The 21367-nt window shown below is 36.6% G+C and overlaps 2 protein-coding genes across 2 annotated transcripts in view; both read left to right on the plus strand.

Annotated features, from left to right (window-relative positions):
- The window catches only part of PNPT1 (polyribonucleotide nucleotidyltransferase 1), a 20554-nt gene extending 3213 nt beyond the window's left edge, over positions 1 to 17341 (plus strand). The window contains 25 exon segments of the mRNA XM_009319589.1: positions 1 to 14; positions 515 to 578; positions 666 to 713; positions 1412 to 1525; positions 1792 to 1978; positions 2498 to 2549; positions 2872 to 2929; positions 3089 to 3185; positions 3282 to 3384; positions 4628 to 4698; positions 6147 to 6183; positions 6951 to 7017; positions 7112 to 7201; positions 8067 to 8120; positions 8226 to 8332; positions 9021 to 9092; positions 9192 to 9255; positions 10900 to 10983; positions 11474 to 11557; positions 13610 to 13716; positions 13797 to 13852; positions 14421 to 14499; positions 14935 to 14982; positions 15332 to 15490; positions 16288 to 17341. The exon segment at positions 1 to 14 is cut by the window's left edge and continues 15 nt beyond it. Of these exon segments, the coding sequence (XP_009317864.1) occupies positions 1 to 14; positions 515 to 578; positions 666 to 713; positions 1412 to 1525; positions 1792 to 1978; positions 2498 to 2549; positions 2872 to 2929; positions 3089 to 3185; positions 3282 to 3384; positions 4628 to 4698; positions 6147 to 6183; positions 6951 to 7017; positions 7112 to 7201; positions 8067 to 8120; positions 8226 to 8332; positions 9021 to 9092; positions 9192 to 9255; positions 10900 to 10983; positions 11474 to 11557; positions 13610 to 13716; positions 13797 to 13852; positions 14421 to 14499; positions 14935 to 14982; positions 15332 to 15487 (1913 nt within the window). The 3' untranslated portion in view covers positions 15488 to 15490; positions 16288 to 17341.
- Positions 17342 to 20158: 2817 nt separating this feature from the next.
- SMEK2 (SMEK homolog 2, suppressor of mek1 (Dictyostelium)) overlaps positions 20159 to 21367 on the plus strand; it is a 26883-nt gene continuing 25674 nt past the window's right edge. Inside the window, exon 1 of the mRNA XM_009319639.1 lies at positions 20159 to 20165. Within this exon, the coding sequence (XP_009317914.1) occupies positions 20159 to 20165 (7 nt within the window). The remainder of the gene's footprint in view (positions 20166 to 21367) is intronic.

The following is a 21367-nucleotide window of genomic DNA, read 5'->3' on the forward strand; positions in this document are numbered from 1 at the left end:
TTTATGATACACAGGTAGGTCACGCTCACTGTCCTAAACTATAGCTACCTTCGGAATGGAAAACTCGGGTACGTCCCATAAAAATTTCCCATGATATAGGCACTATTTTAAGAAAAGCTTTTTTCAGTAGTGTCCAGGAGGGGTTTACACTTTGAAAAAAAGTCTAATAGTGTAATGCTACTTTTTAGTTTGTCATCCATCTCCTTGTCTTAAATTATTTTTATTACATGCTAGTTTCCAAATTTTGTTGTAGAGGTACAGAGGATATTTGAATCTTGTTCCTGTATAACAGAGGAAAGAAAGGTTAATAGTATATGTTATATGATATGATACAATATTATACATTAGTGGTTTTTTGTGAGCTTTCTAGTTCAAATACTTGAACAAGTTTTCATTTGCAGTATAAGCTTGTACAAATATGTGGAATGTTTTGTTTTATTGTCCTTAGCTTTGTATTGACAGCTAATAAAAACACATAGGTCAAAATTATTCATTGTCTTTTATCTTATGCCAGATCCTTTGTAATCTTTTAGCAGTAGATGGTGTCAATGATCCTGATGTTCTGGCAATTAATGGAGGTAAGAGGACTGTTGAAAATCACTGCTTCTGTGTGATTTAATATGATACATTTTTTTCTAATACAGATTTTTATCTTTTCATTCTAGCTTCTGCAGCACTGGCGCTATCTGATATCCCATGGAATGGTCCTATTGGTTAGTGAATATCTTTAAATGATGGATGATTTGAACATAACAGAAGACAGACCACACGCTTTCTTTTTTAACAATAATCTGAATCTAAAGTCCACTATCTTGTGTTTCAAGTATTGAAAATAATTTTACAATGGATAGGATTATTGCACTTCAAAGCGTTATTTTTCCCGGACTAAATGTACTTCTGTAAGGATTTATAATCCAGAAATAGTATAGTATAGAGACCAAAAACTTAATTTTTTCTTTGGAAAAACTTAGTCTTGAAAAGCATTGTTTAGAAAATAGCTGGATGAGAATACTTTTTCTCCAGGAACTCAAGAAGAGCTTTATTTCATTGTGAATATTTTACGGGAAGAGAAATGATCTAGCCAAGAACAAATATTTAGCTGTATTTTCCTTTCACCTGCCTTTTTTCTAGAAAACACATGCTCAAATGCCTAAAAAAACCCAATGGACTTAGAGCCTTGTGTATAATACTGCTTGGAATTATATGCCCTACCCAGTAATACTACCCAAAAGAAATTCAAGAATAGATAATTTTGCCTTACAGATTTGTTCGTAATACGCCGCTAACATGCTGATACTTAAAAACTAATCTGTAGCTTTAATTATTGTTTTTAGATGTATAATTTTCAAGTAAAATGATGCCTTAAAGAACTTCCTTATTGTAATAGTAATTTTCTGGAGTTTCTTTGTAGGTGCCGTAAGGGTAGGACTGGTTGATGGAGAAACTATTATCAATCCAACTCGAAAACAGATGTCTTCTAGTGCTTTAAATTTAGTTGTTGCTGGAGCTCCTCAAAATCAAGTTGGTAAGTAGGTTAATAATTAATACCTGTTGTGTGCTTGAAAATCAAGTAGCTGCCTCTTTGCAGGTATTTTCCTAATCTTTGAAATTTGTATTTTTATACAATAGTAGGAATAAACAACAGTGATAGGTTAGGTAACTTTTGGTTAGGTAAAGTAAATTCCATTGCATTTATGCAGTTTAATGTTAATCTGTATTGCCTCAACTGAGTTAGATTACTATTTTATTGTTCAATAGCAATCTACTTAATTTTTAACTTTCCATTGATAGTTATGTTGGAAGCAACTGCTGAGAATATATTGCAACAAGACTTCTGTCATGCTATCAAAGTAGGGGTGAAGCATACCCAGCAAATAATTCAGGGAATTCAACAGCTGGTGAAAGAACGGGGTGTTGTCAAGAGAACTGTTCAGAAGTTATTTGTTGCTCCTGAAGAGATTGTGGAATGTGCAAAGAAGTAAGTTCAGAACAAATAATTTTGATCTAAACTTTAAGTGACTCAAAATGCTTATTTAATGATTATTTAATTTTATGAGCTCTGATCAGATAGTTTAGGGGTTTTGTTTAACAAAATAGCATGTTTTGACTCTTCAGAATTACTTGCTGCATTTTGCATGAAACTTAGGAACGTGGCCTTCAGCTTTCTTGCTTTATACTTAGTAAGAAGGACAGGGCAAAACAAATATCCTGAAAACCCAGTGAAAGTATTGTAAGTTAATATGCCACTCCTGCGGAATGGTGATAAGAGGAGTCAGGATGTTGGCTTGTATGAGCTTTGCTGTGGAAGTGGTAACTAATTTCAGGCAGGTGGCAGGAGAGTGGGCAGGAAGGACAGCTGGAGCTAGTAATGTTTATAAATGTCAGTCTGGTGCTTTTGTACTCCTAATGAAAACAAATGTTTAGTCCTCAAAAGAAACTAGTTATATAAGTGGTTTTTAATCTGTGTTTTCAAAAATTCTTTCTTTTCTTCCAAAAGACTTGCTTTTAACAAGATATATGCAGTGTTCACAGATTCTAGCCATGATAAAGTAAGTAATCAATGCAAACATGATACGATTATTTTTTAATTAATATCATAATGAAACTGTAGTAAGATTTAGTTTCTTTAATGCTAATAAAAACTCTCCTCCTCTGCATATATTTGCAATAGTAATAATAAATTGTTCTGTAAATTCTTATCTACCAGAATATTTGTTTGCAGTACGTTACTGATCCTTGAATTTGTGTGACAATCCTATTCCTTATTCCTTGAGTTTTGCAGAATTTTAAAACAAACAAAAACCCAACAACCCAAACCTCTTTTGTTTTTCTGCCCTGTGGAGTTAACTGGTTGCAAATCCTGTGTTCTAGATTTCTAGAGATGAAGCCATTAACAAAATAAGGCTTGAAACAGAAGAACAGCTGAAAGGTATTATTTTCTGCTTGCTTAATATTTAGACAATGCTTAAATGGAGCTAGCACTACTTAAAGTTACAGTGTGCTCTTTGTTGGCCAAGCTGTTTTAGTAAAAGTTCTATAAAATTCATTTTTCAACTTCAGATGCAATTTCTTTTTTTTTTATACCCAGAAAAATTTCCAGAGGCTGAGCCTTATGAAATCATGGAATCTTTCAATGTGGTTTCAAAGGATATTTTTAGAAATCTTGTTCTGAATGAATATAGAAGGTAAGTATATCAAACTCCTAGTGAATAATATTTCTGTCCACTTTTTATTCAAGACTATAGTTTCATTGATCTCATGATTTCTGCTTGTAACTTTAGGTGTGACGGGAGAGATTTGACTTCCCTCAGAGATATTAAATGTGAAGTGAACATGTTTAAAATGCTTCATGGATCAGCCTTATTTCAGAGAGGTCAAACACAGGTAGTATCTTTAAACATCAGAAATTATAAATTAATTTACAAATCTTACAGCTTTTGATATCTTTCATTTAAATGCAAAGTTTCCTTTTTCTTCATATTCAAATCGTAATAACTAGAAAACAGTTTAGATTTAATTAAAATATATCCGAGTCCATTAAGACAGTAGACAAAGCTTGGCTCCTTGCTACAGGAACAGTACAGATGTTAGGATAACATTCTAAGCATGTGCCCAGAAGGAGTCTGGTACGCATTACTGTGCCTTCAGACTTTCTGAGGAATGTCTAGTAACCGAAGTTAGATGCTGTAAGGATTCTCCTTGTTCAGTTCAGGTTGGCAGATTTGGTTGGCATTTTTAGTTGGTTGGGTTTTTGTCTTGCAGGGAGGTGGTCTGAGAAGAAAGCTTTCTAATTCAGGGTGGCTTAAAGTAAAATTGGTTGTTAAGAAGATAAGTCCAAACTCATATCTCTTTCATCCCTCTATGTAGACTTTTATGTTAAAGATATCTGTTGAAACAAAAGCTTTTCATGTAAAATAGAATCCTGTTCATTTTTAGAAAAATGGGTGACTCAATTAATGGGCCACTGGTATGTAGGGCAGTGCTAAATTGTGCATGTCATGAGAAATCTTTTAAAAGGAACTTCATCTGTAACCTGGACTAAATAGGGAAATTGTACCAAAAAAAATCACATTAATGGGATTTATTTTCTCTCTTCTTTGCCAAAAGCATCAGATGTTGGGTGGATTGAATTAAGATTGTATGCAAGATTTGGTCTCCCATATTTTTATAGTTCATTTTCGTAGAAGACTGTCAGCCATTGTTCCAACTTATTACAGGGTACATGGGTAGTTGCAAACGGTGATTTACTCCTCAGTGTTGTCCCCTCTTATCCTGCTAAAAATTACATATGCTGCAAGTCCATGTGATAAACAGGCTTGCTCTTTTGCACAACGTTGTGGCTGCATCTGGGCCTGGCTCTTAAACGAAGTAGTTCAGTTTCTTAGTGAACAAACTGTTCTAGGCTCCTACCAGGTCAGGAAGCATTAAGTAAGTATTTTTAAATGTGATCGCTTGTAAGATTGTATAATCTTTGCAGATTATGAATAAATTTGTGCGATGAAGGAAGAAAAAGTTTGCAGAAGTGGTAGGTGATGGCATCATATTCGTTGCTGAAATCATTCTTTTTGATTCTTCATAACCAGTAGAAGTCGTGAAAGTTTATTTACCCTCTGTCTTTTTATTCTAGGTTCTCTGTACAGTTACATTTGACTCTATAGAATCAAGTGTAAAATCAGATCTTATCTCAACAGCAGTGAGGTATGTATTATGTATATCTTTTGGTGTGTTGTCAGTGATAAGAGGGTGAGCATTTAAGCGCATTTGATAACAGTTCCTTGAACTTCGATACATACATATATTCATTAGGACTGAAAAATGTGTAAAATTAGATTTTGAAGTGGCCCATTTTCAAGAGATCTTGGCAGTTTTTTGTGAAGATGACATTAATTCCATAGACATGCATTTGAAATTGGAGTGTGTTACAAGTCTGATTTCGAGAGAAAGAAAATAGTGAATTACTCTTGAATCTGTAAAACTGTATCCATATATCAAGGCTTTTTAAAACGATTGATGAAAGTTGATTGTCTCTTTGTTCTAAGTATCTATCATCACACTTGGAACTTGATACGTATTCTACTCATTTAATCTATTTCTCGCAAGTTTTGAAGTCTTGCTCGGTAGGTTGGATGCGTGTAGCCCATGAAGTGCTGTTTGTCAAGTTTGGTTCAAATGGAAAAAAATTAAAAATTGTGTGGGTTTGTTTTTTTTCCCCCAGCTGAATCAGCCTATCTAAGTATTTTCACTTTGTCTCAAAACAAAAATGTTCAGAGGGTAAAAGTATTTCTGTTCTTTTTTTAATTGAGTAAGGAAAACTTAACTTACCATGTAGCAAGCAAGTCCTTGTGCCATTAGCATTTTATTGCGGAGGGCTAACTTGCTGGGGAGGGGAAACTCCTTCTCTTCAAAGCTGCGGTTCAGTGACCTCATCCCACCAGTGTGGGAGCTTTTACATTTTAGCATGTCGCTTTGCTTTAGGTAATTTTTTTGGCCTGGAGGTGTTTGTCCATATTCTGTAACTTTGGTATTCTTGGAAATTAGTTTCTGTATTAAATAATGGGTTTTAATTAGCAGTCAGTAGGTTGCTTCATGAATGAGAGATTGCCTCGATAAGAAACTACGTCCAAGTCTTGGCTTGATGCAACTTTCTTTATAGAGTAGCTTTTTTGTGTTTATTGCTAAGAGTCAAGTCTTATGGTACTTCTTGAGCATGCTTTTTTATTTAATCAAGAGCTATTTTGTGGTTATAGAGATTGTCAATTTTCCTTCTGAGCACTGACATTTCTGAGTCCTTACTGCTGCAATGTGTACAGTAAGATGCTGACGAAGGGGTTTTTTTTATTTTTTTTCTTCCTTCAGACACCAAAACCAGCATAAAGAACTGATAGGGCCTATTCAGTTCTAAACAGCTAGGGAAACTGTTGTAATGATTAACACGTGAGGTTTTTTCTCTGTAGACTGTGCTTTTTAATTTGTTTACTACATAAAAAAACCTTAGGAAAAATGTGGGTGTTTGGCAAATCTATTGATTCATAGTTCTTGCTGGGTCTATTTGTAAGCATAACTGACTATAATCTTACATATTACCGATTGAATGTAAGACATGTTTGGTTGCTCTTTTTTTGACATGGTCTTGTTTTTAATTATAGTGGAATAAAAGATAAAAACTTCATGCTGCATTATGAGGTGAGAGTTTTACTGTGTCACAGCTTTCTGCATGATTCACAGAAGGGCTTCATGTCTTGCTTTTAAAGGTGAAATTGATCACTTCCAAGGATATAAATTATAGCTCGATTTGCTGAAATGTATTAAATCTAATTCATGTGTGAATTTATATCGCAGTTTATGAACAGAAGTGCTGGTTTCCTAAAAAGCACAAGATAATTTAAATCACTGTTTTATACAGCCTTTTTAATATCTTAACATTGGGTTAGCTCCTTAAGAATGGGTCATTACTGAAAGCAGGATTAATCTGCTCTATTATTTTTAGTAAACTCTATTAATATGTTCAGCTGACATACTACACCAATAGTAAATAAGTGCTTTTACATCTTGGATCTCTCTCAGCCTTTGGAACTTGCCCAAAGTATTTCATACAGGCAACAGGCATATCTTGTTCCATTATCTGTATGACAGAAACAAGACTTCTGATATGTTGTGTGACAAGTTTAATTGGAGTAAGCTTGTGTTGTTTTTCAACTACCTTGCAACTGCTTTATTCTCTTTTGTTCTGTGGAAGTAAAACATTTACTAAACACTACCTAAACTGGTCCTGGTTTGCAAACTAAGTGACTGATAGAAGTCATGTGATGGTTTGATTGTTTATTTGTTTTTTAAATTTGTTTCTACCTTGAGATGAACCAAAATGTCAAAGAATTTTTTCTAAGTGTATGTTTTAAAATGGAGGGAAAAAAAGCTAGTTAACTTCCTGTATACACATTTTTACTTCATAGTTTCCACCTTATGCAACTAATGAGATTGGCAAAGTTACTGGTATGAACAGAAGAGAACTTGGACATGGTAAGTTCAGACTAGAGAAGTTCCATGCTGTAAGTTTTAATATTTTATCTGATTGGTTTTAGTTATGGATCACTTGGTGGTTTTTTTCAAACAGGTGCACTGGCAGAAAGAGCTCTGAAACCAATTATTCCCCAGAATTTCCCATTCACGATACGAGTTACTTCTGAAGTCCTAGAGTCAAATGGTATTATGATTTTCTTTTTTTTAACTTAGTGCTAGAGACAAAATTTGGTTCCTAAAAAAGCTCAAGTTTGACAAACTTGAATTGTAGGCATTTTAGTTAATAGATGTCACTTTTAACGTTCTTAATCTTGATAGCTCTATTACCTGAAGTACTTAAAATGAAAAGGATGTATATGGTCATAAACAATGGACCTTTCTTTCAATTTGTGTAACAGCACAGTATCAATGAGATGTAAACAAAAATTCTGAGTTTAATAAAATGGTATTTGGGGGCATTTTTATGCTATGGAGCAAGGAAAATAAATCGGCACGTATTGAGACCCATTCTTCGGTGTTTAATCACAGCCGGTACCATCACTGACTTGGAGATAACTTCTCCTGCCTGTCTGTATTTGTTCTTTCCCACCTCCCCAAAAGAGCTATCCATTTCACCTTTCTGCAGATTCCCCTGTGTGGCAAGAAGCTCCCTGAAGCCCACCTCCTATTTCCTAGCACTGTAGCAAGAGTAGGTGGGTGGGAGAAGGGGTTAGTGGAGAAAGGGAAGGAGTACCATTTGCAGCTTCCTGCGAAACCCCCAGATTCCTTGTCTAGAATATTTAATATTAATAGTGATGCTTATTGAGCTTTTTTGGTATCAGTATCATGAAAGATTCAAACTATATTACCTATTTCTTGGTAAAAATACTTCTGCTACAGAAAATTTCTAATTGCAATTATTGTAGTGTGTGCATTGCTGCACAGTATTTTGTAGCTAGTGGCAAGTTAATTGTCAAACTGTCATTGAAGAATATCACTAGCAAGTTTTGTTTCGGATACTTCTGACCAACGTTTAATACTTTCTTTTCCCCTGTATTCTAACTCTGTAGGGTCTTCTTCAATGGCCTCTGCATGTGGTGGAAGTTTGGCATTAATGGATGCAGGTACAAAATATGGCACTTATAAAGATAAGCTACATATGTTAACGTGTTACAGGATTTGGAAATGACCAAAGTTTATAAAAATGTGTTTTTATTTACCACTATTAGGAGTTCCAGTATCAAGTGCAGTGGCAGGTGTAGCAATAGGTCTCATTACCAAATGCAGTCTGGAAAAAGGAGATATTGAGGACTATCGCTTGCTGACAGACATCCTGGTGAGTGTTTCCAGCATTGGGGTTTTTTTATTGCCGCTTAATTCTGTAAAATACCCTCTATGGCATTCTTTTGTAACGTTTTACCCAGTTAATTCTGGAACATACACTACTAGAAATACTGAATAGTTTTTATCTTCTCTGTTTTGCCTCCCAAACTCCTCCCATATTTCAAAAAAATCTCTATGAAGTGTCCAGTCATGTTTCTTACTCTTTTGTAATTACTCAGTTATTTCTTTTAAGATCTCATAAGCTCTCTCTTTCCAATGAATTTTCTCTTTTCTCTTGGGAGAAAGAGACTGATAATTCTTGAATACTTTAATTTACTGAAAAACACAATATATTGGATGGAGAACAAGCACTTGGCAAAGTTGCTGGGGGGGAAAAATGGACATTATCGTGCTGCTGCTGCTTCTTACTGTGGCAGCCACTGATAGTACAAAATTAGCTGTGGGTCTGTTGTTCAGAAACTAGTCCACAAAAGCTCTTAATTTATAAGGAGAGAAAGGAACAGCGTTAATCATGAACAGCAAAATAAGGCTGAAGAAAAACATGGGAGTATCAGAAGTAATTCCAAGTCTGCAGAACTACTTTGTGGCTTATTGAAACATAGAATGTACTTTTAGTATAATGAGACTTGGCACTGGGATAAAGTTACTCCAATTTGCTTGCTTTCTGTCTATGCTGGCAGGGAATTGAAGATTACTATGGTGATATGGATTTCAAGATGGCGGGTACTAATAAAGGAATAACTGCTTTGCAGGTATCGTAACATTAAATCTTCCTAAACTGAAACTCTGAGAATGTATCTTAAAAAAAGCTTTCCTTACATATTGATGTCACTTAACTCTTTTCATATTAGGTTGATCTAAAACTGCCAGGAATACCAATAAAAATTGTAATGGAAGCTATTCAGCAAGCTACAGGTATGTCCGTATTTGTATTTGCACCCATTTTCTCATATTAAATGAGAAAATGTATTAAATGCTAAGTTTTGTGAAACTAAGTAACAAATTATTAGGTTTTTTGTTCTCACTGTGGAAAAAAGCTGCTCTCTTCAAAAAATTGGTCTGGTGTGGGTGTTGTCTGTTATACTTCAATATAGGCACTTAATACAAAATAAATAGCTTTTTGTGTCAGAGGAGAGCATTCAGTCTCTAAAAAGCCAGGCCCTTCCCACCACACTTAAGTTTCCTGTTACTGTACATAACGTCAGTGAAAGCGGCTGCTGCTCCTGGATGTTACTTTTTATTAAAACAGAACAAAAATTGTGTGATACTAATGGTTACCAGTTGAGTACAGCGGGCAACTTGTTTTGAAAAACTGCAGTAAAATTAGTGGCATAGCAAAGTGGGGAGGGAGGGAGGGAGCTTATACAAAAGAGCAACATCAAGGTAGAGGAATATGTTGTGAAATATTACATGTGGTATTTTGGATTTGACTGATGCAAGTACAATATTACTAAGCCATGTCATTTTATAAAATTTTTGTCATACTGTGTTTTGTCATTACTGTGTTCACCAACCATATGTGGTGAGTTGGGGAAAAAAAGGTTTGCTCTTTGCTGTGCAATAAATCAGTAAAAAGGCTTGTTAAAAATAAGCTCCAAGCTAACTTTAAAGTAACTTCAGACAAATTTTTAAATGTCTCTTGAGCAGCGAGTTCTAAGAACTTAAGTAAAAGTCCGTGTCACCTCAGGGAGTTCATGGTTAAGATCTAGCAGCTCGATACCCTAGGAATAATAGAGGTAGTAAAGGCTGAAGTGCAGCTTTGTGCGCTGAAACTCTGGGTTGTTTTTGATTGGTGAAAGTTGGGAGAGGGAGGAGGCATCTGTTGCTAGTTAAATATGTAAAATGTTACCATAACACCAAAATGGATTTGGACTGACACACAAACATCCTATTACATGACTTTTTTTAATCCAACAGAATAATGTTATAAAAAGAACAGCAAACTATTTGTCATTTACCATAAATTCAGCTATATTTACTATTGAAATTTACTGCTGTCTGTATTCTGACGTGCACAGCTAAAATATTCTTGAGCCATATGAAAAACTGAAGCTACAAGCTTTAACAAGAATTTAACTAGTTGTAGGAGAAAATTTTCAGCTTGATTGTAATAGCAAGACTTTAGTAAGAAAACCCTTATTAAAATGTAAGAACTAGTAATTACTATTCAATAGTGATCACTTCAAGCAGCTCAGCTAAATTTCCAGGCCAGTGTATCATAACTTAACTAATCAAAGCTACACCATGTTGCTCTTATCAGCACTCTGATTTATTTAAATAATACACCGAAACAGAACTGTATGTAATGTTCTAGGCTGCATAAAAACAATAAATGTGCTGAAGGCATAGGTTTTGTATACACAGAGCAGAATGTTGTACTGCAACAAACATGTGCCACCTGAAATGTGTTAAGTTACCATGATAAATTCTCACATTAGGCAGGAGGCAGATTTTATGAACGGATGTTTATCTACTTCATAACAAACTGCATAAATTTATTTTAATTTTCTACAGAACTTTTATTTTTTCTTCCTCCCCTTCCCCCCCCAACCCCTACAGCTGCAAAGAGGGAGATTTTACAAATCATGAACCAAACACTGGCAAAACCCAGACCTAACAGAAAAGAAAGTGGACCAGTTGTAGGTAATGTTAGTTGTATGTTGACAAGAATGCATGTCTTCCATAATTATTTTCTTAAAAATAAGCTGCTGCTTAAAACGGCTTTATTTTAATGAATGTTTGTAATATATTTCTGCCCCTGCTTCTTGGGGTTATTTTTTCTTTGGGCTTTTTGAGGTGAATTTTTATTTCTGATTGCCGTGTGGGGCAGCACTGTACTATTTCGCTATACACCGGAAAACAGAATTAAACTGAAGTTACGTGAAATTCTCACAAAATCAGAATGGATATAGATGTCAGTATTGGTATGGCTTAAGGTAATTTACACTCATCAAAGTATTTGTATTCTACATTTAAATTTAAGAATTGAAATAAATGAAGTTATATCAATGTTCAGCAAATAATACAAGTAGCTCTAGAAGATTAAAACCTAAATGGATGTGACTTTTTTTTTGTGATAGCTTTCAAGATTATTATATTTAGCATTTCAAAGTATTTTTAAATGTTCTTTCAGAAACTATCCATGTTCCATTATCAAAAAGGTTAAGATTCATTGGTCCTGGGGCCTATAATTTGAAAAAACTTCAAGCACAGACTGGTAAGACATTCTTGCTTCCTGTGACAATTTATCCTAATGTGTTATTAGCTTCTGTTCTCTATACGAAAATTACTAGTGTGGAGTTTTAATTAGTGGATCTTGGTAGCACAGGTATTACTAGCACAGCTATTCCTGAATCTTAATACTATCTTTATGCCCTTTCAGAAACTATAAGTAGCTAAACTTAAACTTCCCAAATTGTTCTGTAGACCACCTCCATAAAACTGGTATTTGTGCATCAGCAGCAGCAACAACCTAATAAGTAGATAGGAAGAACTATTAAGAGGAAAGAGTACTTTTTAATTTGTGCTTTATGCTGCAGACCGTAAAACAGTATTTGCCTTTGTTTTCAGACTTGCATGTTTAGCTGTTCCAATGCTCAGCGCATACTGAGTCTGTACTATATCTTGCTAAGAGATGCATGTGTCTTGAAGAGCTAGGTGAAGCTCACTTCAGCTGCGCTTAGTTGTGTAGATTCTCTCTGTGAAAGTACTTGCAGTTGTCTTGCAGTAGGAATTCCCAGAAGTTTGGTGCATGTGTGATGGTGTTTTTCAGGGCTTATAGAAGAGGCAATTAAAGGTTCACCTAGGGACAGTATTGCAGATAGTGTTGAATGAAAGATGTGAAGTCAAGCAAGTCTGATCACTTATGCTGAAGTGTAGATCAAATCTATGCAGCTTCCCTTTCTATAAACTAAAGCTTTTTTGCTGTGGTTAGAGGGGACGTTGAGCTCCTTCCTACAGTGCTCATCGACTGTTTTCCTAGGATTCTGTGAAGAGCTTGTATACGCTGTTAACATGCTGGCATATGTTAGAAATCCAACTCACTATCACATCGTAGGAATGACCTGTACTGGGGCTTAAACTGGTAGTGAGTAGTGTGACAAAAGTTTCCTGACCTTGTTAGTTTCTTGGAATAAATTAATTTCATTTGTTTACAAAGTGGTTTGTCCTGCCTGGCCTTAAGTGCCAAATTCAAAGTTGATGCCTTTTTCATTACCATTTCCTAAACAGGGCAATTGATGCTTTGGTTGAGATAAATGCAGACTGACAGGTCACTTGGAATTAGGCCTATAGTTTGATGTTGTGGTTGCCCTTAGAAGTGAATGAACGGAATTTGTGAAGTGTGAAGTATTTCTGAGGGGCTACACTATTAAAAACCTTTGTCCAAATGACTCAAAGCAGTGAAACTAGACATAGCCCACCATTACCATCTCTCCAACACGATGAAGGTAATATTCAACTAATAGTCAGCCATGGTAGCAGATGTGAGTTTCTGCTGTGATATTATTAAATACATCAGATTTCTTTTATGAGCACTTCTTTGTAAATGCAAATTCTTCCCTTAATTGCTTAATATAGTAAAACTTGTTCACTACTTTTAGAAAGCTAACGTTTAAAAAAGGCTGATGTCTATAGTGTATCAAGTAGATGTTTTGCTTCAGCTGCTTTGGACTTGAAACTCTTTTAACTCTCTAGCTAGCTTGATTAGTGCTTCTCAGGGGATTGGGGTGGAGAAAAGGAGGAAAAATCATACTTCCCTTTGGTTGCAAGCCTATGCGGTCTGTTGGCCAGAAAACTAGTCTAGAGGTGCAGGGAATTTTACCATGCAACCGTACTGTGTTCTAGCTCTGAAACACTTCAATTTTTATCAGCTATTAATGAAAGCTATAGTTCTATGAAAAATTTCTTATGAAATTCATTTGTAGAAGCTGAGATTTATTCATAAAAGCAAAATTATTTCAAGACTTTTTTCCTGTCACGAAAGGATTATAATAATAATTTTGCAAATGTGAATGGTCCCACATGGAGCACAAGTTTTTCCAGGTATTTGGCAAGCGTACCTGTAACATGGTTTCCATTCAGTTGCATGCAAAGCTGTCCAATGCCTAATCTGAAGAAGACTATTTGAAATTATTAGGTCTCTGAGATCTTAATGAGTCTGTGCAAAATAATTTTGCTCTATGCAAGTCTTTCCTGAATGTAAATTTTCTGCTTGCTGAAACAGTAGCCAATGTTCACCTAAATCCTCTCACTAAATTCTCTTTCCAAGGCGTAACTGTAAGTCATCTGGATGAAGAGACGTATTCCGTGTTTGCCCCCACACCTAGTGCTATGCATGAAGCAAGAGAATTTATCCGTGAAATCTGCAAAGACGATGTAAGGACAGACTTCTGTTAGCTTTTTCAATTTGCATTTTGTGAATTTATGTCTTACTGTTTTCTTTTTTCCCCCTACAGCAGGAAGTTAATTTGGAATTTGGTGCAGTTTATACAGCCACGATAACTGAAATAAGGTATGAAAAGTGCTCTGGAGTCGAAGTAGAAATTAGTTTTACATAGCTACGTTCCTGATACCTAAATATAATGTAAAATAATTGATTTTTAAAGGATGCCAAACTTAATGCTGGTGACATTGGCACCTGCATTGTTCCTGATATTTTCTGATGAAAATATTATTCTGTTTCTTAATAAGGCTGTTTATTTTTGCTGCTTGTTTAGTTATTAAAATGTCTCTATAAATTGTAAAACTTAAGGCCTCTTTTCATCTTTGTATCTGAGAGAGATGGTAAGAATTTGCTTTATACTTTTTTGCAAGACAAATATTGGATTGAAATTACAGGCACTTTTTGGACATACTTATTACTGAAATATGCTGTCCTGAAATAAGTAATTTCCACCCACTTTCAATTAAGAAAAAATGACTGGACATCTTATGGCTGATGTAAGAGTTGTAAAAATGGAGGGGTAAAATCTTTTTTATGAGGAATTTACTAATGCTTGCTTTGAGGTCAATATGCAGATTAAAATATATACAACTTCTATCAAGGTATTTTGAAATAACCATGCTGTTTCCTGTTGCAGAGATTCTGGAGTGATGGTAAAATTGTATCCAAACATGACACCAGTGTTACTTCATAATTCACAACTTGATCAAAGAAAGGTAATACATGCTTAAACAAGTATAAACTAGATGCTTATATTTGTTTTTAATTGATTCTCAGTAAACAGTCTGCATTAGCTGTAACACGCATACTGTTGTTCTAGCGCCCATTTTCATGTTAAAAGCTGTGTTAAGATTAGCGGCACCTTTTTGTTTAACCTCTGCTTGCCCTGTACTTAAAGCTGCAAACAATCTAACTATATGCCTGCTACAATCCTACTGTTTATACTTTTATGCACATCAGCAAGTTTTTTAGATCTGCAATGCCCTTTTCTATGTAACATTTAGAAACCTGTTTGTTCATAAGGTAGTGTTGAGCCACTGTGATTGTCAGAAGTGTAGCATGAAGAATCCCTAAAAGAAGGAACGTGTATAACTAACCTTACAAAACTAATCACACTGAAATAAATTTTTCTGAAAAACACTGTGTTCTAGATTAAACATCCTAGTGCCCTGGGATTAGAAGTTGGACAAGAAATTCAGGTAACTTTTTTAACTTTAAAATGCTAACAAACTGCTGTTCATATTTTAGAATTTGAGTGATTTTTTTGTGTTTATGAAGAAAATATTTTGCCATATCAGATTCCCTTTCTGTGCTGGTTAAGGGCCTGATCATTTCGAATTAGATTTATTTAGTGTCATACTCTTGCTATCTAGGCACCATATTAATTTGGCAGAGCAATAATAGGTTAAACGGTGCCTATTATTTATGGCTTTTCTAGCATCAAATTGGGGGGGGGGCACCCACAAAGCAAAACACCACCTTTTAAGGAAAATGCTATTTCCAGCTCTTTAAGTTGGTCAGTCTTGAAGTGGTTTGTTTTCTTAACAGGTTAAATACTTTGGACGTGATCCGACTGATGGTAGAATGAGGCTTTCACGTAAAATTCTACAGTCACCAGCCACAACTGTGCTTAAAACCCTAACTGACAAAAACAGTATTGTCCTGGGAGGTGCTGTTCCACAGTCATCTACTTCATCCCAGTGACAGGTAAGGCCATAGGAATAACTTAAGATGACTCAGTACTGCACTTTCTTTACAACTATTGTAAAGAATTATATCAATCTTGGTTTTATATCATACGGTTACTCTTCAGTGGTGTGCAAATACTGCTTGCCAGTTATGTTGCAGCATGTTGTAAGTTAGCAACTGCCCTTTCATGTGCTGCAGTTGTAAAGAGCTTGATACTGTAAAATTGGTTCAAATGCCTTAGCAGTTTCAGGCATCCTAGGCAGCCTACTTCCTCCAAAACAAACTTATTTGTTAATCTACAACATCTATGTAAGCATTCCCTCTTCTCTACCTTGCCACCATTTTTTTTTAAGAAAAAAAAAAAGCAGGGTAGGGGAAAAGAAGAAAAAAAAAAGCTGCTTTCTTGAAAGTTTTGAGACAATTAGTGGAGACTTCTGAGTCAATCTCGGTCAATTAATGGAATGCCCAAAGCTCTTCCTTAGAACTAGTTTCCCAGCATGTATTTGACTGTCAATAGACTTATGCTTAAACTTTTCCCAAAACTGTTGTATGTGTCTTTTTTTCCTTAGGAAGCTACTAGAACAGGAAGGTGTCTGATCATAAAATCAAGAGCAGTTACACAACGAGATTGGCAAATAAAAATGCAATACACCACTGATAACTTAAGGCAATCTGTGGCAATCTTCTAGGAATCGTTAACAACACTAGAAGAAATTAAAATTCACTGAAGAAATATTTTTTTTTTAACAAATGGTTTTTGAATTTCATGCCTTGATATAATTAGTTGGCTACGGAGTATTTTCTCTCTCTTTCAGGAAAACAGGCGTGATAGTTCGTGGCAATACAAGCGACCTTTTTGCTAGAATCTGTAGATGTCTTCGCAAGAACCTGCAGGTGGATGGTAGTGAATCGTATTTTTAAAAAGACACTATTTATGCTTAAAGGTGATGTAGAACTTCAAAGTCTTCAAATTGATTAAAAACTCTTTTAAAATAAAAACAGAAACAACCAATGCTCTTATCTTGTGTAGCAAGGGTGAGATGAGAATCTAAGAACGTGGAATTGTATAGACTGAAGAGCAGATTACATTTCAGTGCTTTAGATTCTTCTCACTGTCATCTCAAAATAAAAATGTAAAGATGAGAAGCAAGTATTTAACAGTTATTTCCTGGAGAAGGAATTATCCTGTCTACTTGGTTGAGAGGCATGCTTGCCTGAAGTTTTACTGGCTTTTCAGTGTAAAAGATTGAAATGTCGAGCAAAACATACAGACTTAGAAGTATCACCTTTAACACGATTGACACTGTTTCAGATAAATACATCAATAACTGTCGTAGGGTTCAGACTTGCTAAAATATCTGAGCAGAAGGGGCACAAAACAAAGAACCTGGCTGAAACATGGTTTATTATCTGGGTTTGTTAACACTGAATTTTAAAATATATAATTAAAACATTAAGATTAAAATAATTGTTTTGGAATAAACAATTGATGTGAAAAATCTTCCCCCTAAAATACCATCCTTAAGAGTGTCAGAATTCCTCTATTGATTATGTTCCAGCAGTGGGTTCACTGGTCTCTTTTAGACTTCAAAACATTGCCCAGGGGCTCACGAGAGCTGCTTGTATCTCACAGTAGAGAAACAGACTTGGAAAGTCAGAGGTATGCCTTCTGATGTTCACCAATTTGTATGTAGACCTAATAAGAAAATCAACTTCCCACCTGATGGCAAGTGGGCTCTGAACCTCCTGAAAGAAGAAACAAAGCACTGGGGGGAGGAGAAATGTGAATGTACAGTAAAAATTGCTCATTCTTTTTTTCTTTTCTCCACTCTAAGTTAAAATATTAAAGAAGAAAGAAATGACTGGCCCGCTTCTTAGTTGTCTGTCTGTCTTTCATCATGTAAGATTGAAAAAGTTTTCCTTAGCAATCTTTTCCTCTTCTTTGAGGACTGTATTCTGTTATTTCTTAGTAAGAATTCTAATGTCCTTGTTTACTATGACTTAATTGTCTGATATCTGGTTTGTTACATATCCTGGCTAGTGTTAATGAAATAACATAGGCACATGTTAAAGTCCCTAAACAGAAGCTCAAATGTTTCCATTTCTCATAACTGTTCTCAGAAATTGACCTCCCCAAGTGGTTTTCCAAGGTTTAGCTCCTTTTATTGTAGAATAATTTCTGTAAGGCTCTTTCTTGTAGTAGAACAGATGGATGCTCTAGTTACTAAAATACTATGCAAAATACTAACTTTAGAAGTTTTTTTTTTAGCTAGCACATTACCAGTAGGATGCTTGCATTTGAATCTGCGAAAATCAATGATTTAGGAGCCAAAAGAATCCCGTTCTTTCCTGCAAAGGTATTTTCTTGCCTGCAGTTAACAGAAGTATTAATGATTTGTGTGATAGGTGGTGGTCTCAGTAAATCAACTGTTGCAATGCTGGGGGATTTTCTGTTTGTTAGATGATAAAGTAGGAAAAACTTCCATGTTCCTGTGGCAGAACCTGTACAGTCAGCCTGACTTTCTGCACTTGTAACAAGTTTTAGGCCCTATGGGAAGGGGCGGAAAAAAAATATGCTTGGGAACTGTCTGGGAGGAGCACAAACCAGCTGCTCTTACCTGAGGAGAGAAGCTCAATGGGAGCCAAGAATTGAGTAAGTGTGTGCTAGTCTAAACCTTCCTGGAGGGAAGGCAGGCTGGCTTCAGACATCCCGGGTTCACCCGAGAGCTGTCAGTAGCAGCAGGTTGGACAGTGGCAGGAGATACTTGACTCTCAGGTGATACCAGCTATGAACAGAGAGCAGGTAGGTTAACAGTGCTTGAGAGAGCGAGCTCAGCCCTACTTCAGCAGCTGTTTTTTCATGTTTGAAATAGTGATTTTTGTCTCTACTGCCCTAGATAATTAGCTGCTGTAATGACCCATCTTAAATGGAGCCATTGAAAGGAATTGCTTTGGAAAATGAAGCTGGGCAGTTGCAGCGTTATACCAGGTCAGGAGGGCCAGAAATGTATTTGTTTGACAAAGCTGAAATTTTCACGCAGGCGCAAAGCATCAGGAGCTGGGGTATCTTTGAATGCCAGCAGTAAGTATTACAAGTACTATAATAAAAGCGTAAGAGCTGGCCTAATTGTACTTCTGGGATTACATGCCAGAGGGAATGATACAGTCTCTTAATTTCACTCCAAGAAATAGCGATTTAGGAATTAGTTGTCTGCCTTACTTCTGAAAACAAAAAAATTAGAGCTCCCTGCTGCTCCATGGTGTGACACTTGATGACTTGCTCTCTCTGTAGCCTACCCTAACAAAATTCTTTTGTTTTGATGAAGAACAGAGAACTCTTTAACAGCTATAACTTGTTGCTTTGAGGTAATGGGGAGAGATGAGCTACTGGCAGGTGTAATGCCACAATGAAGAAGTGCTACTTTGCTTTCTCTGAATCTTATGATGCAGAAATTCATGTATTGCTTTCCTGGTCTTGTATTTATCCTGGTTTTAAATCAGATATGTAAGAGCTGTTGGGGCAAGTCTTGCGTATCTTCCTCAGCCAAAGCACCACCAAATTGACTTGATTTTTAGTGGAATAGATGACAAGATCATGCTGCAGTTTCTAACACCCCAGTCTCCTGGATGCTGTTCTGTGCAAAAAGGAGCCCCATGTCCAAGGGAATGCAATCCATGTGTGTTCTGGAATGGCATTTTTCCACAGAGGTCATTGATTTTTGTGCCTGGAGAAGTCATGGATTTATTTTGCAGCTTAAGCAGAGAAATAGTTTTTCATGCCAATTCTGGCTTGTGTATCTCCTGCTCCTTCTGTAGCTGTTCACCGTGATAGATGAGAATCTGCTCCAGAATATTCTGCTGTGGTTTCTTGCTATTCTGCATATCTAGAGAAGTACTGTATGTAATCTTGAGTAGGAGAGGTTATACTTAGTTTTACACACGTAGTTTGAAGAGCTAGAGAGCATGTGTAGAAGTCTTGCGGGGAGGGGGGAGTGGGAGTTTGTGAGTGATAGATGTCCTGAAGCAGCAGTATGCTGTGGCCATTGGGGTTTGTGTTTCTTCTTGTGTGTTTTCTTCTTACTGAGCTTTCACTGAGGCAGAAGTATGCCCAATGTGTAAAACCTTGAGGGGATCAGGCTATGTAATGTGGAGAAGGCCACCGAGATGTAGCGGGGAAGGCTTGCGTGGAGCCCAACTGTAAACAGCTTAATGTGACTCACAAACCATGGTTGGTGAAACCACTAATGAACGCGGCCTTTTGTACAGTTACTGACTTATTTATCCATAATGATATGATGCGCATATCCTCAAGTATGTTCCTATACTGTGTACAGCTAAAGATAAGTGTATATGATAGTTCTCAGAGGTGTATCCTACAGTGGCCATCTTCTGCAAAGAAAACTCATGATTGTGTGTCTAACAGCCCCTGCTGAAAAGTGTAAAATAGGGGCTTGATTGGGGTTGAACCCTAGTTTCGCAGAACCCCATTAAGACTGCTTCTCTTAACCTTTCTTAGAGGTGGGTTGTTTTGCAGATGGTAAATAAGTAGACTGACAGGTCCTGAGATGGATGAGGCTGCCTCTTAAGGAATGTAAAAGACTTCTCAGCTGTTCAGCTACACCAATGCAGCTGATTGAAAAATGCACCAAGCAATGATCAGTGGCTGTCACATACTCAGTGTGCTGAATGGCGGGTAAATCTTAAGGAGGCCTGTTACTCTGAATGTCAGAGCAAAAGCTGAGACGAAATGTTGTGTAGCTGTAAATTTTCTAAATCTGCCTGGAGAATGTCTTTCTAATGTATGGAAGATTTGCGCATAGTTACTTACAGTGGCATATTCTGCAGTGAACTTTTTTCTTTCCCTTCATCTGGAACAAGACTGAACTTACACCAGAGAAATGCCAGTCTTGTAAGTAAGAGCTATACCGGTGTAACTGCTTTCGCCATTAGGCAAGAGCTAGGAAAGTCTTGCTTTGTCTGGGAATGAGACACACCCTGGCCTGGGGAGCACTTGCCCTCCCCTCTCCCTTCCCTTCTGAGACTGGAAGATTTTGTTCTGAGGCGCTTTCAAGCTTCCCCTCCTCCTCAAAGTCCCTGCTGTTTCACACAGCTTGACTTCTTGCATGCTTTTGTGTATTTTTCCCCTATTCCCATGCAAACACTGAAATGTAATTATTTTTTATTAGTAGTACAGAGGAAATGCGTAGCTGGTTTTCAGTATGGAAGACTAAGGTTTACAGACTCCACAATGCCTGGCAAGTGGTCTGTCTTAAATGGTACAGTGTTTGTAAGGACTAATTAAGCGTGTTTCTCTCTTTGAGAAGCTTCACAGGACAGCTTCAACTTTAGTTTAGCTTTTGAGCCTTTTGGACAGCTGTACAAAGCACGGGAACGTGCAGCAAAAGGCATGTTATGGTATAGGTGTTACTGTGTGCCCTGCTGTGGTAAAGGGCTAGAGTGGCTAAAGGAGATGCCACAGAACAACCTTGCTGCTATTTTGTGATGCAAGGGAAACCTTTTCTTCCAAAACTTTAACTCTAGGCCCTGTGTGTGCTGCAAGCCGTGTTATTACAGCACGGGCTGGTCCTAAAACTTGCCCTGATGTGGATCTTGCCCATCGCTGTGTCATGGCGGTGACCTGAGGCAGGTACATAGTCCTTTCCACCTGTGTGAAGGGGGATGCTTTGTCTGTGCTGGTACCAGCTTGTAGGATAGACTTTTTTTTTTTAAATTATGGGGTTTAAGCTTGTTTTTTTTAAATGGGGGAAATTGTTCACACGTCGACCCGAAGCTGTGGGCATGATACGGCTGAGAAATGCAAATGCATACATGTGACTAAAGGCACACGCCATTCTTCGCCCACCTTCCCCGCTTCTGCCGGAAAACTACCCGGGG

This window comes from Pygoscelis adeliae, unplaced genomic scaffold (assembly GCF_000699105.1).
Source record: "Pygoscelis adeliae isolate BGI_AS28 unplaced genomic scaffold, ASM69910v1 Scaffold122, whole genome shotgun sequence".
Lineage (NCBI taxonomy): Eukaryota > Metazoa > Chordata > Aves > Sphenisciformes > Spheniscidae > Pygoscelis > Pygoscelis adeliae.